Below are 15,129 nucleotides of genomic sequence, written 5' to 3'. Positions count from 1 at the left end.
AGTAGAATGTAAGCTCCTTCAGGGCAAGAACAGATTTCTTTTAGCCTTTCTACCACTATTGCCTAATACACTTCTTGATATATAACAGGTGTTGGAAAAAGGTTTGTTGATTGATTGAATAATTGTTTTCTTAATTGAGACTTGGAGCTACTAATTGTTCTCCAGCTTGCTACTTAGTCTCAAATCCCTCCCCTCCATTTCTCTACCTCTTCTCAAACTACTAGCAATTGAGTTTCTCTCAATTTATTCCTCTTTTCAGGCTCTTTGTTAGATGAGAATATAATAGAGCAGCCTCTGGACAGAGTGCCTTAGTTTGGATCTTCCTTATTCCTTACACTCACCTGCCAGCCTCAGGCCTGACTCATAATGATCCTGAGGAAGTGATGCTAGAAATTACCACGTGAAATTAGGAAACAAGAGAGGTCATACAATGCCAGTCAACAAACATTGGCAAAGATTAAATGCAAAGGAATGGCAGGGAGCTTAGAATTTGTTGGTGTGGATGTAAGAAATATACAGATAAGTAGAATGTGACGTAAAATAGGGGAGAGGCAAAAGAGAGATTAAGACAAAGTACATAGGCAGAGACAAAGAGAGAGAGAGACAGAGGCAGAGACAGAAAGAGAGACAGAGAGAAAGGGGGGAGGGAGAGAGAGGGGAGAGGGAGGAGAAGTGGGGAGAGAGACAGAGAGATCCTGATTAGTGTGGTTAAAGAATCCCCTGAAGTGACCAAATTAATGGAATATATTCAGTATATTCCCACTGGGCTGGAATCAGTTATATTTTACATAATTATGGATTCAAATAGTGTGAAATCCAGCACTTAGGGTACCTTCATGGGATTCATATTCTCATTAATTAAGACCTCGATGAAAGATAGATAAGGCATTTATTAAGCTCTTACTATGGGCCAAGTACTGTGCTAAGCATTAAGAATACAAATAGAAATAAAAAGAAAGACAATCTCTACCCTCAAGGAGCTTACATTCAAATACCTGAAGGCAGCACAAAGAAAGAAAGAAAACAAAGAGCAGGATCTAACTGTCTCTGGGTATGTATATATATATGTATATATATATATATATATATATACATATATATACATATCTGTATGTATACACAGATACATGTATACATTTGAGAATAAAAATGGAAAGAAAAGAAGTATGAATAGAGATAGAAAAGTCTGGAGAGAATCAAGACAGGAGTAAGCAAGACTGTCTGGGAGGGACCTCCTCTAAATGGAAGTTCTAGGAAAGAGTCACAGAACCAGAAGCACCTCCATGGGGAGAAAGCTGATGAAGGCTAATAAGAACATATGACCAAGGAACACAGGTAGAAAATTCTATAGAATCAGAAACAGAGGGAAGAAAAGAAACACACTAGGAATATTTGAGAAGAAAAAAGTACTTTGAGTATCCTTCCCTTTTATCTCCCCTCAAAAATTCACAGCAATGTTAATTGCTTCACTATATCTTTCTGAATGACTCCCTAATCATACTACATTTTACAGAAGATAACATTTACATCATTTAAATCAAATTTTTACCATTTACATCAAATAACATTACCATTTTCGAAGCCCTTCATATATAGCATTTTTACTTTATTCTAACAACTAGTAGGTAATCTAAGTATTATCCCCATTTTACAGGTGAGGGCAAGGTTAAGGAACTTGCCCAATATGACACAATTAGTAAGTTGTAGTTATGGGAACAACTCTCTTCTTCCACCCTTAGTTCTAGAGTATTTCCTTTTGCTTCTCTAAGTGTTGTTGCTCTTTAGTTGTTTCAATCATGTTGGATGTGCTTTGTGACCCCTTTTGGGGTTTTCTTAGCAAAGATACTGGAGTGGTTTGCCATTTCCTTCTCCAGATCATTTGACAGATGAGGAAACTGAGGCTAAACAGGAATAAATGATTTGCCCAAGGTCACAGAGCTAGTGAGAATAGGGCTAGGAATAAATATTATCTTCTGCCACTAAATCCATAGTGTTTTCTGTTGCTCCTCTAATTATACCGACCTAATATTATAGATAGTTTTATATTACAATAATCCAGTTTTATGTTAGAATTTAGGGTTTTCTTCACACATGGGCCTCTAGAAGTCTATTCTAGGTTTGAGGCACTCTGTTGATGAGGATTCACTCAAATTCATGGCTCAGAAACACCTTAAAACATTTTTTTGTTTTTTACTTCCACTAGTCATCCAGAGGACATGCGACTTAAAATTAAAAGATGTTTAATCAAAAATGGCAAATTAAATGATGAATCCCCATATACAAGCGTTATACTCTGCCACTGGACATAAAAAGGGGAGGGCACGCACAGAGAGAAAATATGTGAGTAGGCAACATATATGGACTTATGTGGCTAGATTGCAGAAATGGCTGGGGCAATTCACATTTCTGTGCTATAGAACAAGGTTGCTTAATCTGGCTTCTGTGGATTTAAAAAAATTTAGCAACTGAATTTAAAAATATTTGGTTTCCTTTTTATTCTGTGTATTTTATTTTATTTTATATATTGAAAATATTATTTTGGGACAACCAGGGTGGCTAAAAATCCAGGTCTAGAGATGAGAGGTCCTGGGTTCAAATGTAGCCTCAGACACTTCCTAGATGTGTAACCCTAGGCTGGTCACTTAATCCCAATTGCCTAGCCTTTACCTCTTTTCTACCTTGCAATCACTACAAGGTACTGATTCTAAAATGGAGGGTAAGGGTTTAAAATTGAAAACAAACATTTTGAGAATGGGTCATAGGTTTCACCAGTCTGCTAAAGGGGTCTGGGACACCAAAAAGATTAAAAGCTCCTGCTGTAGCTCCATCACTGTCCTCCTTGGACAATATTATGCTACTCTCTGCAGGGTACCTCATCATCCCTGTTAAGTGGGCATCTCTACTTGCTATTCATCCCACTGGTCTCATGTCCACTGCAGAGAACTGCTCTCTGCTGCCATCTGCTGGTCCTCGACCTCTTAATAGCCTTCGGTTTCTCTCTACTGCCACCTGCTGGACATACATCAGATAGCAGCCTCTTCCTAACAGCATTAAAACTTTTTGTCCACAGTCAGTCAATGAGCTCTTTTGTGCCACTCTGATACCCACCACTCCACCGATGACCAGCCACTCAAGCAGTCTTTTCACATAAAACATCAACGAATGCATGGAAAACAATCTGATAATTCAGACTATGTATCACTCATGGGCCCCACCCCCGCATCTCTGCAAACAAACAAGGAGACTTATCTTTGGAGATAAGCTTATCCTTTGTAATTTTGTATCCTACAAGTATTCTTGTATTTCAGGTATTTGTTATTTGTTACACCATAGGAATATTATATTACATTCATGCACACCAATATATACCCAGTGATTGTACACCATTGGCTGATGGAAAGAAAGGCAAACAACCACAGTGCTGTGTTCTGTATCCTGGGTGCTGATTGGCTCAATGACAGGTTAATAAGAGTTTGGAAAAGGTTTATAGGAGAGTGGAAAGGGCTTATAAAGTCTTAAAAGTATATGTAAATAATAAAATAAAATAATATAATATAATAAAATAATAAAATTAAAAATTAAATTAAATTAAAAAAATAAATAAAATAGAATGCAGTTACTTCTTGATTGTAGGGGTCTCTGGCTCATAACTCCCACAGTAGGTGAGGGATCACTGTATTGTACAATGAGGAACTATAAATGACTTTATTCTAAGCAATGTAATGATCTGAGACAATTCCAAAGGACTCATGATGAAAAATGCTATTCACCTAAAAGTATATTATTTTTCACTTTTTCTTCTTTTTGTTTTATATTAGTCTTCTTCCATGGCATGACCAAAATGGATATGTGTTTTACATGATTATATAATATATATTAAAATATGTATATATATATATAACCTAGTTCAAGTTGCTTACCATCTCAGGGAGAAGGGAGTGTGACAAGGAAATCACTTTAAAAGACTGATATATATTAATTTAAGGTCGCCAAGGAATTCAGCTATGTAATTCCTAAATGAAAACTCAAATCAGCAGTCAACCTTTTATGGAGTTTAATTACAAACAGGAGGAAGAAAGGTATTAGAGATAGAGAGAGGGAGAGAGAGAGAGAGAGAAAGGGGAAAGAAAGGAATAGGGCTTAAATACCCCTTCTGTTTAGGCTGGGCCAAAAGGCCCAAGCCTTTAGATAGCTGAGGCAAAGAAAAGAGATCAGTCCCTATCACTCACATGACCAAAATGGAGAAACAGTCTCAGGGGCCTCCACCTCCAGCTTCCTTCAGAGCAAGTTTCTCAGAGCACAACCTCTCAGAGCAAAAACCTCTCCAACCCCCTCTCAGTCCTCAGACCTCTCTATCTTTAAGGAAACCATCCAAGTTCCCTCCCCTCAGTTCTCACATCTACCAATCACTGTCCATGTCTTCCCTGTGCCAATGGTGGCTCTAGCTTAACCCAGGACTGCCCAGGGGTCTGTGGCTTTGCACATGTCTGTTGAAGGTCATATTCTCAAATAATTAAATCTTGATCCTTTGCTACAGCCCTTCCTAAATCCTGTTACCCTGAGTAGGGTAGAGATTGGAATAATTAAATTTTGATCTAGGCTGCAGCCCTTACTCAATCCTGTTAGGCTGAGTAGGGTGGAAATTGTATTTTCCAAGACCTGGTTCTGTCATTCCAAGTATCTTTATTGTATCAATTCTAAAATCAATCATGACTCAAAGAACTTCCTGTTCTATGCTTAAGCATAGGTCAAAGCCCTTTCCATTGTTCAGCAAAAGGTTTCTGTCCTAAAGTAATCTTAAGAAGGGAGGAGAAGGAACCTCCCATGCCAATGGGGTTCACATTCCAATAGACTATCAGTAAGAAATTTTCCAAGTATGAAATTTCCCAATGGTGAAATTTCCAACATTTATAAGTCTAAGAAATTTTAAGGTTTACAGGAGAGAGAATTTGAAACTCAAAAGTTTGTAAAATGAATGATAAAAATTGTTATATGTAATGGGGGAAATAATCTATCAAATAAAAAATACAATTAAGTAAAACCATATAATACTGTGATCACATCCCATATCAGGCAATGTAAACAGTATACTGTTCTAGTAAGTACCTGTCTCTGTACCTTGAGAAGGTGTGTAATGTTTTATTACCTCTTTTCTGAGTCCTTCATTTGTTTTCCCATTACCTATAGTTCAGCTTCCCTTATAGTGGTCTTTCCATTTATATTGCTGTAGTTATCACATATATTATTCCTTTGGCTCTGTTCATTTTATTTCTCATTCTCCCACATTTCTCAGATTTTATCATATTGGTTGTTTCTTACTGTACAATTTTTCATTGTATTCATATATCATAGTTTTTCTTTCCATCCCTATTGGATGGGCATGTATTTGTTTTCCAGGTCCTTGATGTCCTAGAGAGTGCTGCTATGAACAAAGAGTAAATATTGTATCTTTGCTACTTTGATTTTCTAGGTATAGAAACCTAGTTGGTTAAGCAAAGGATATGGATATTTTAGATGCTTTTCTTATGTAATTATAAATGTATATTCAGAACAAAGAGACTTTTCACAGATTTACTAACAGTGTCTTCATTTGTGTCTATTTTCTCCTTGTCCTTCCAATACCATTTCCTGCTTTTGTCTTCTTTACTAACTTGCATGATGGGAGAATTTATTTAATTTGCATTTTCTATATTAATTATTTGAGGCATGTTCCCATGTAGTTATTTATAATGTGTGATTCTTCTTTTGAAAACTATGCATATGGCTAGTATAAAAATGTGTTGTATGACTTCATATGTGTAATAGTTATTGCATGGGATGGAGAGAAAGAATTTGAAATTGAAAATAAAATAAAATGGAAAACTTTTCATATCTGCCTAGAAGACACCTTAATTTCTTTCAAGATTCAACTTGGGGGCCACATCTTCTTAAACGTTTTTGATTTGCCCCATCTCCCCATCCACTTTGTATTCTCTCCCTGATGTATAACTTTGTGTTCAAGATATTGAGACATGGTAGCTCAGTGGATAGAAAGTCAAACCTAAAGATGGGTTCCTGGATTCAAACTGGCCTCAAATACTTCCTGACTGAGTGACCCTGAACAAGTCATTTAACCACAATCACCTAGACCTTACCATTCTTCTGCCTTGGAACTAATGCTTTATATTACTTCTAAGACAGAAAGTAATATATATATATATATATATATGTATATATGTATATATACATATATGTGTATATACACATATATGTATATATACATATATGTATATACATAAATATAATAGATTGATAGATATAGCTAGATAGTCATACATAGATACATATATAACATTTACATAGACCCATTGTAATAGAGAGGGAATTTAGTGAGAGATAATAAGGGAAATCAAAAGATGTTACACCAGGAAGCAGTTTGAAGAAAGGAAGCTGATTTTGGAGCACCTCCTTCACTTCCTGTTCTCTTCACTAAACAATCTGATGAAGTTTTCCTCACACATGTTAAGTCAGTTCCTCCCTCTAAATACAACAACCTTCAGAACAGTTTTCTTTAGTTTAAAGGATCTATTTATTCCCTTGGGGGAAGGAGATAAGGGGGGAAACTGGAAGAGAGGGAAAAGGGTTTTCCCTAATTCTAATTTATCACTTAATGAAGGCTTGATGTAAGTCTTTTCAAAAGGAAACATTTCTTCCCCTGAGAGAAGATAGCAGTAACCCTGCTGTGGTGTTTTCTGGGCAAGACTATCCTTTTCCTTCAGCTCAAATTAGAGGTCGAAAGGTAATGGCCAGAGAGAAGATGAGTGGTCTGTCTTCAAACCACTCCCAAGCAGAAGTCAGTCCAGGATAACTGGGGTCCAACTGACTTCTTCCAGCTTCCATGGAATTCTCTCTCTCTCTCTCTCTCTCTCTCTCTCTCTCTCTCTCTCTCTCTCTCTCTCTCTCTCTCTCTCTCTCTCTCTCTCTCCTCCCCCCTGGGTCTAGATTCCATGTGTCCTTGAGCTCTTCTTATTTTGCATATCATTTCTTCCTTCTGTGCCCATTTCCTCCATCACAAATCCCCATTTGTGTTTTTGGCACAAATTTCAACCAGAAATTTTGACCCCTATTTATCATACTTACCTAAATTATATCTTATTCCATTCTAATGATTTATTCTATGAAAATAGACTATCCTATTCTAATTATGCTACAACCCCCCCCCCCAAATAAGAAATCTTAATCTATATTTACTATGCTAATCTATCTTACCCTATTTTAAGATTTGGGATTGTAGGAAAATTGGAATAGGTAATAAAATGCAAATGCAATACATAAATATGTTTTTCAACAAAAATAACCAATGCAACAATTTAAATAGTGTTTAGCAACAAAGTAAACTTTCTTATTTCGTTGAACTATAACCTGATCTAAGTAAAACTTTTATAAACTATATCAATTCCTAAGATAACTATGTAACTTGACATAAATATGATATCAATCTGTCCCTGATCAATCTTGAGTCTCAGATTCCCTAGCTAATCTTGCTCTGTGCGTTAGCTGTTAGAAAATGTTAGTAGTTTAAATTATATTGTTAGTATGTTAATCCATTAATATTTCACAAATGTACATGGTTCTGAAGTCTGTACAAATTTTACATATGTACATTATTATACATTTGCATGTGATTTCTGTTCAAAAGTCATTCAGACAAAAAATTTTTCTTTGATTTAATTCTTCAGAAACTCAAAATTATATCAGTGTGCATTTTTGTGTGTTCTAATTATGACATGTTACATGTTTACCCCATCCATGAGATTCCTTCATGTTGATCTTATATATGACTGTGTCAACATGGAAATCTAGAAATCCCCAGTTTATTTAGTTTGAGGGTAGAAACCCCAGGTTTTGACCTTGTCACTGGGGAGGTTTCCCCCTGAGGGAAGGTCCCTCTTCACCAGACAATGGACTTCCTGGTAGTTTGGGTGGGAGCAGCTAATCCCTTTTGTCCCAATGGTTTCTCCCCCTAGGCTAAGGTCCATGACCAAGGTGGCCCAGCCCTGGGTTTGGTCTTTCCCTTTTGTGTCCATTGTAGGGCCTCAGCCCCTCACTGTTATTCCTGTCTGGAACTCCTCATTTTCCTTTCTTACCATTGTAAAGTCAATCAACTGTCCCTCTCCAAGCCCCCAGGTCATCCAGAGTGGTATATAGGTTCCCCAAGTTCTTTTGTTCCTCGGAGTCCATCCTGAGTTGGTGGCACTCTCAGGGGTCAGTGACCAGGGCGTCCAGACTCTGTGCAGTCTCGGCACTTAGCAGCGCTAACCCCTTTTCCCTTGATTATGAACCATCTCTGTATTCTTGGTATTAAATCCATCACAATGTATAATCATTGTGCTATGTTAATATAATTTCCTTGCTAATGTTTCATTTAAAATTTTTGTATTAATATTCATCTGAGAGATTGGTCTATAGTTTTCTTTCTCTGTTTTTTGCTCTTTCTGGAGTAGGTATCAAAACCATATTTGTGTCATAAAAGGAATTTGGTAAAGTTCCATCCTCACCTGTTTTACCAAAGACTTATACAGTATTGGAATTAATTGTTTATTAAAGTTGGTAGAATTCACTCATGGAACTATCTGGCCCTGGGGCTTTTTTTAAAAGGGAATTCATTGATGGCTAATTCAATTTCTTTTTGAGATAGGATTTTGTAAGTATGCTATTTCCTCTTCTGTTAATCTGAAAAAATTATATATTTTCAATATTTATCTATTTCACTTAGATTATCAGATTTATTGGCATATAATTGGACAAAATAACTCCTAATAATTACTTTAATGTATTCTTTATTGATTCTAAATTTTTCCTTTTCGTTTTTGAAACTGGTACTTTGGTTTTCTTTCTTTTTTCTAAATAAAATTAAGCAATGGTTTATCTATTTGATTGTTTTTTTTCCCCATAAAATGAAATCCTTGTCTTGTTTATTAAATAGTTTCTTACTTTCATTTTTATTAATCTCTCTTGCTTTTTAGGATTTTTAATTTAGCATTTAATTGGGAATTTTAAATTTGTAATAACTACTGCTTTGGCCCCATCCCCAAAATTTGGATATAATATATCCTTAAAATCATTCACTTTAATGAAATTGTAATTGTAGTTGTGATTTGTTCTTCAACCCACTCATTCTTAAAGATAAGGCTTTTTAATTCCCAATTATTTTTAGTCTTTTTTTCTCCAGTTCTTTGTCCAGTAAACTTTTTAAAACATGATCATATGAAAAGTATGCATTTAGCATTTCTGCTTTTCTGCATTTGGTTGTGAGGCTTTTGTGTCCTACAATATGATCAATTTTGTAAAACATATTGTGGGATTCTGACCTTTAATCAACTCTACTATCCTCTTCCATCTTATAGGAGAGCTCATCCCATTCACATTTGCAGATGTGATTATTAACTGTGTGTTCCCTTCCATCTTATTTTCTCCCTGCTTATTATTTTCTCTCTTTCTCTCTCTCTCTCTGTCTCTGTCTGTCTCTGTCTGTCTCTCTCTCTCACTCACTCACTCACACAGACACATTTCCCTGTTCACAAATGTTTTTCTTTCTGACTACCCACTTCCTCACTCTCCCCTCCCCTTTATTATTCCTCTCTCTTTTTTTCTTTCCCCTCTCCTCACATATCGAAAGTGTGAGATAAGTTTAGAATGTGGGTGTTATTACTCCTTTGTGCCAATTTTGATGAGAGTAAGGTTCAAGCATTGCCTGTCAACCCCTTCCCTTCTACTGTATTAATTCTTATATGCTTCCTCATGGGAGATAATTTATTCCCAAACTCTCTCTCCTTTTCTCTTTTTCCAGTTTATTTCTCTTTTTTATAACTTGATTTTGAAAATATCATCCCATCATATTGAACTTACTACCTGCTCTCTATGTATTCTCTTTTCACTTTCCTAATAAAGTTCTCAATGTCTTTAGTACCTTAAATAGTCTAAATACTTTAAATGCCCTAAGCACTTCCAAGTATCTTAAGCATCTTAGTTATCACCTTCATATTAGTAATATAATCAGTTGAACCCCATTGTTTCCTTTGATTACCTTAAAGTATCTTAAGTACCTTAAGTGTCTCTTAAATGATAACTAGGATATTTAAAATGTCTGTGATTTAAGCCACAGACATTTTAAATATCCTAGTTATCACTATCCTATGCAGGGATATTATTAGTTTAATCCCATTGATTCCCTGGAGTATTTTTTTCCTTCTGTTTACCATTTTATGCTTCTCTTGAGTGATCAATTTGCTCATTGAATTTTTTATTAGTTCTGGTTGTTTTATTGGGAATGCCTGAAAGGCCTCTATTTCATTAACTATCCATTTCTCCCCTGGAGTATTATGTTCAGTTTTCCTGGGTAGGTGGTTCTTGATTATTAGCATAGATCCTTTTCATTGAAAAATATCATATTCCTCACATTTTGATCCTTTGATATAGAAGCTACTAGGTCCTGAGTAATCCTGACTGTGGTTCCAAGATATTTGATCTATTTTTCTTGCTGCTTGCTGTATTTTCTCCTTGGATTGGGAGTTTTGGACTTTGTCCATAATATCCTTGGGATTTTTAAATTTGAGGGTTTTTTTCAGGAAGTGATCAGTGAAGTCGTTCAATTTCTACTCCCCCACCCCACCTTGTTCAAGAATATCAGAGTCCTTTTTCCCTGATACTTTCTTGTAATTTGATGTCTAGTTCCTTTTTTAATCATGGTTTTTCAGTAAATACAGTGATTCTTTGGTTATCTCTTCTGGATCTCTTTTCTAGGACAGATGTTTTTCCAGTGAAGCATTTTTGATTTTCATCTGTTTTTCTGTCTTTTTGGATTTGTTTTATTTTGTTCTAGTGTCTTATGGAGTCATTAGTTTACATTTGCCCAATTCTAATTTTTAGGAAGCCATTTTGTTCTTGGAGGTTTTGTATTTTCTTTCTTCCCTGTATAGGAGCATGTTTTCCTATATCGGTTAAATGATATAATAGTCAAAATACTGGATTTGGTGTCAGGAAGACCTGAGTTCAAATCTAGTCTCAGACACTCACTAGTTATGTGACCCCAGACAAGTCACTTAATCCTATTTGCCTCAGTCTCCCCAAATGTAAAATGAGTTAGAGAAGGAAATAGCAAACCACTGTAGTATTTTTGCCAAACAGACAAACAAACAAACAAAAAGGGGTAACCAAGAATTGGATAAGACTGAAAAAAAACTAAAAATCAACAAATAAATAAAGAGAAACCAAGGGGAACATTTAAATATGAGATGCTTCTTGTAGTTCTTTCATTAGTCCCCTCTTTCCAGGTTTCTGATATGTCCTAAATTCATATTTAAAATAAAAAATCCATTTCTTTAATCATTCCAGCTTTATATACCCTTAAGATATTTCATTTAATTGTGAAGTCAAACAACTCTGAAAGATTAGGCACTCTGATCAAGGCAACAACTGACTATAACTGGAGAGGAACCATGAAAAAGTCTGCTACCCACCTCCTGCCAGAGAGGCAACCAACTCAGGATGTAGGCAGAGAGGTTTATTTTGGATATATCCACTATAGGAATTTGTTTTGCTTGATTCTGCATATACATATTACATGGGCTCTGTTTTTCTCTTTTTATCTCAATGAGCAGTAATATGAATGAGGAAGTAGAATGAAGAAAGGAATTGAGGATAAGATCTCCTCCCTAGAAAAAGAGAACAGAAGGATAGTCAAAAAGAATTGCAGATCATCAGTGTAGCTTTAAAAGGTATATGATGGATTTTTTATAAAGTTTATGTAACACAGATGGCCCTGCCCTATTGCCTGAAGACTAGGTTATGTCACATTTCACTATTGCTTCAGGGCTCTCTGATATGCTTAAGAGAATTTAGAGAATGTGGCATCCTGGCTATATAAGAACTGGTGCTTTCATCTCTTGGACTCAGTTGATGAGAGTGTCCAAAAAAAGTAGTAGAAAGAGAGTCAGAAAAGAGTGGAGGGCTCAGCCTCTTTAGTTTTAATGGTGCAGGCAACCAATTAAAGGAGGCCTACACCAAACCTAATTGTTGTACAATTTTCCCAGAACTTTTTGTCAATTTGTGCCCTTCCCCCAGTAATTTGGAATCTTTGGGCTTATTAAACACTATGCTACTAGATTTGTTTGCTTCTCTATGTGGCATATCTAATCTGATTCATTGATCAACTATTGATCAACCCTTTAGATTGTAAGCTCCTTGAAGGCAAGTACATTCGTTTGTCCCTTTTTGTATCCCCTTTGTCTAACTTGGTGCCTGGCATGTAGTAGGTGCTTAGTAAACATTTATTGGTTGATTATTAACCAGTCCCAAACTTTTAATGATTATTGTTTTATAGTACAGTTTGAGATTTAATACTGACACAAACTGTTCCTTCCAAGCTTTTTTTTTCATGAATACTTTTGAGATTTAGACCTTTTGTTCCTTCAAATAAACAGATACTTAAAATATTTTGATAACTATTTCAATTTAATTGGTTTCCTTTGTGGTTTTATGTATTTTGTTTTATTATTGAAATCATTCATTTTATGAACTGAAAACACAATTCTGCAAAGAATGTATACTCATAGATTTTGCCAAAATGCCCACAGGACCTATGGCTGTGATGGTGAACATTTGACATGTGTGACAGCACTGACACACGTAGCCATTTTCGATGACACTTGACCTCATACAGGCTCAGTGTGCCTCAGGGCCCGGGAGCAGCCTGAGGAGCTGTGCACCCACAGCCATGAGTGTGACCATGCCCTGACCCAACCTGGGGGGGGACTGCTCCATGTGTTGGCCACAGGGTAGGGATGGGGGAGGGGAAAGCGGCTCTGTGCAAGGTGGCTGGGGTGTGTGGGACTCCTGTGGGGGTGGGGGGGAGGAGCCTGTGGGAAGGAGCGCATGTGGGCAGGTAGGCTGTCAGGACTGCTCTCAGGTGCCCCCTGGGCCAACCAGCTGGGGAGGTGAGGGGCAGGGCAGGGCTGGGCTAGTGGAAGACTGGGTAGGGCTCTAGCCCAAATGCAATGGAGGAGTGCCTAGAACCAATTACCAGACACTTTTAGCACCCTGAAAAATATAGCAATGGCTTTACTCACAAATTTTCCCTCTCTGTACTTTTGTGAGACCTTATTCTCAGCTTTAAATAATATCAAAACCAACAAAAGAAACAGACTGACAGATGAAGTTAGTAGTGTGCTTGGGCTTGAAGTGTACAAAATACCAACCTTCAATTGAAGATTTAGGCAAAAGTCACTAATAGGGAGGTTAGTTAAAGAATTCCCCCTCACTTATCTTAGTTCACAGCACCCTACACAAGTTAAATAATATCAAGACCAACAAAAGAAACAAACTGACAGATGTACAAAGAAGTCACTAAGCAGGTAAGTTAAATAATTAGTTTTAGGTTTATTAAATACAGTTATATATTACAATTATACATTTTTTGTTATTTAAATTATAAATATTGTGAATTTTTTTTTCTCAAAGTGACACACCACCTGAGTTATGCTCACTTTTTTGGTGAATTTTGACACACCAAGCTCAAAAGGTTGCCTATCACTGGTCTATGGCATTAAAAAACATTGAGAGTCCTTACTCTTCAAGGAAACCAAGTTCTTTTGCCATCACTAAGGATGCCTATTCCAAGCTCATCTCAGTGTGATAAATAAAAAACAATGTTGTGATTTGGCCCTACATGCTGTGTGATTGTGACAGGTTGGTCTGTCTCAGTTGAGGTACACATGAACCACCCAGGATATGCAGCTGACTCTAAAGTTGATGCATTACCAATCTGATTTTGGTAAAAGACAAAAAGCTTCTGTGCCTTCTGGGAAGAGTACAGGTCCATTATCTTCTTATCCTAAGGAGTAGAAAGAAAAACCCATTAGAAGAGATAAGTTGGTGGGGAGGAGCAGAAAGGAACCCAACAGACCCATGATTCAGAGACAGGTAGGTCATTCCTCATCATGAATGAAGAGAATCAAAGCAAATGAAGAGATGAAGGTCTACTACGCTTAAACCTGGATCCCGTTTCTCTTATTTTTCAGTTGCTAGTACAATGAGTAGCTGGCAGCAGCCTAGACCTGGGAGCAGGCAGGTTGGGTGAGCCAGTCTCTGAGTGTTTCTGATGACGTACAATAGAGGCATCCAGCTCTCTACTTCAGAGCACATGGAACAGTTTGCTGCCTTTTGATGGACCACTGATCCAGAAATAAGCTGTTTGAGCAAAGACGAAACAATGCCACGAGGTTTTCCCCAACCTGGCTATCATATGGCAAGTATATAGTCTCAGATCCTAGACTCAGTTAGCAGAAAGTCCAAAAGATTTTCTTCTCCATGTAGTGAACAGACAGGAAACAGTTATAGAACACTTGCTCATGTTCTGAAGTGGAGAGTTGATCCTCTCCATTCCTCCACTAGGCATTTGCAGAAGTTGTCTCCACAGCTAGATGGCATGGTAGATAAAGGATGGGCCAGGAGTTTTTTTTTTTTTAATTTTTTAAATTAAATTTAATTTAAGTTCAAATCCAGTCTCAGACTTTGTGTGACTCTAGGCAAATCTTTATTTGCCTCAATTTCCTCAACTGTAAAATGAGTTGAAGAAGGAAATGGCAAATCATTCTAGTATCTCTATGAAGAAAACCCCCAAAAGGGATTCCAAAGAGTCAGACACAACTGAAATGTCTGAATAACAACAAAAATGCCCCTGATTTTGTCTACTGGATAGAAGGGAATATGTTTTTCTTAGCCACTCACCTCCAACTTCAGGATAGGCTGCCCTCTACTTTCTTCACATAATAAACAGAGGTCTTTGCCATGTATTCCCAAGTAAACAGCAATTCTTTCATCTCTCACAGGATATTCTGGGTCTCTACATGGCAGTATTTCCAAAATGACTGTCAGGACACAGAGAGGGCAAATGGTCTAAGTCATGATATTTGTCAGAATGGAATGAATTCCTAGACACGAGTCCAGTATCAGTGGGGTGAGCAGAATGGTGTGGATGCTGCTTTTGGAAAAGCATTAGGGACAGAGAGAAAAAGAGTTCTCCAAAGCGCCCTCCTGATAACCCAAAGGGACCTGCTGGGTTTCTTCCTTCCTTTCAGTGAATAATCATGT

At 36.8% G+C, this 15,129-nt stretch overlaps 1 protein-coding gene across 1 annotated transcript in view; it reads right to left on the bottom strand.

The window, feature by feature from the left end:
* Positions 1–13,422: 13,422 nt before the first annotated feature.
* Positions 13,423–15,129, bottom strand: part of LOC100618751 (interleukin-36 alpha-like) — a 35,869-nt gene continuing 34,162 nt past the window's right edge. Inside the window, exons 4-5 of the mRNA XM_056818585.1 lie at positions 14,767–14,934; positions 13,423–13,870 (exon numbers count right to left, since the gene is read on the bottom strand). Of these exons, the coding sequence (XP_056674563.1) occupies positions 13,664–13,870; positions 14,767–14,934 (375 nt within the window). The 3' untranslated portion in view covers positions 13,423–13,663. The remainder of the gene's footprint in view (positions 13,871–14,766; positions 14,935–15,129) is intronic.

Source organism: Monodelphis domestica, chromosome 1, assembly GCF_027887165.1.
Source record: "Monodelphis domestica isolate mMonDom1 chromosome 1, mMonDom1.pri, whole genome shotgun sequence".
Classification (NCBI taxonomy): domain Eukaryota; kingdom Metazoa; phylum Chordata; class Mammalia; order Didelphimorphia; family Didelphidae; genus Monodelphis; species Monodelphis domestica.
This window is presented reverse-complemented; position numbering and strand designations above follow the sequence as displayed.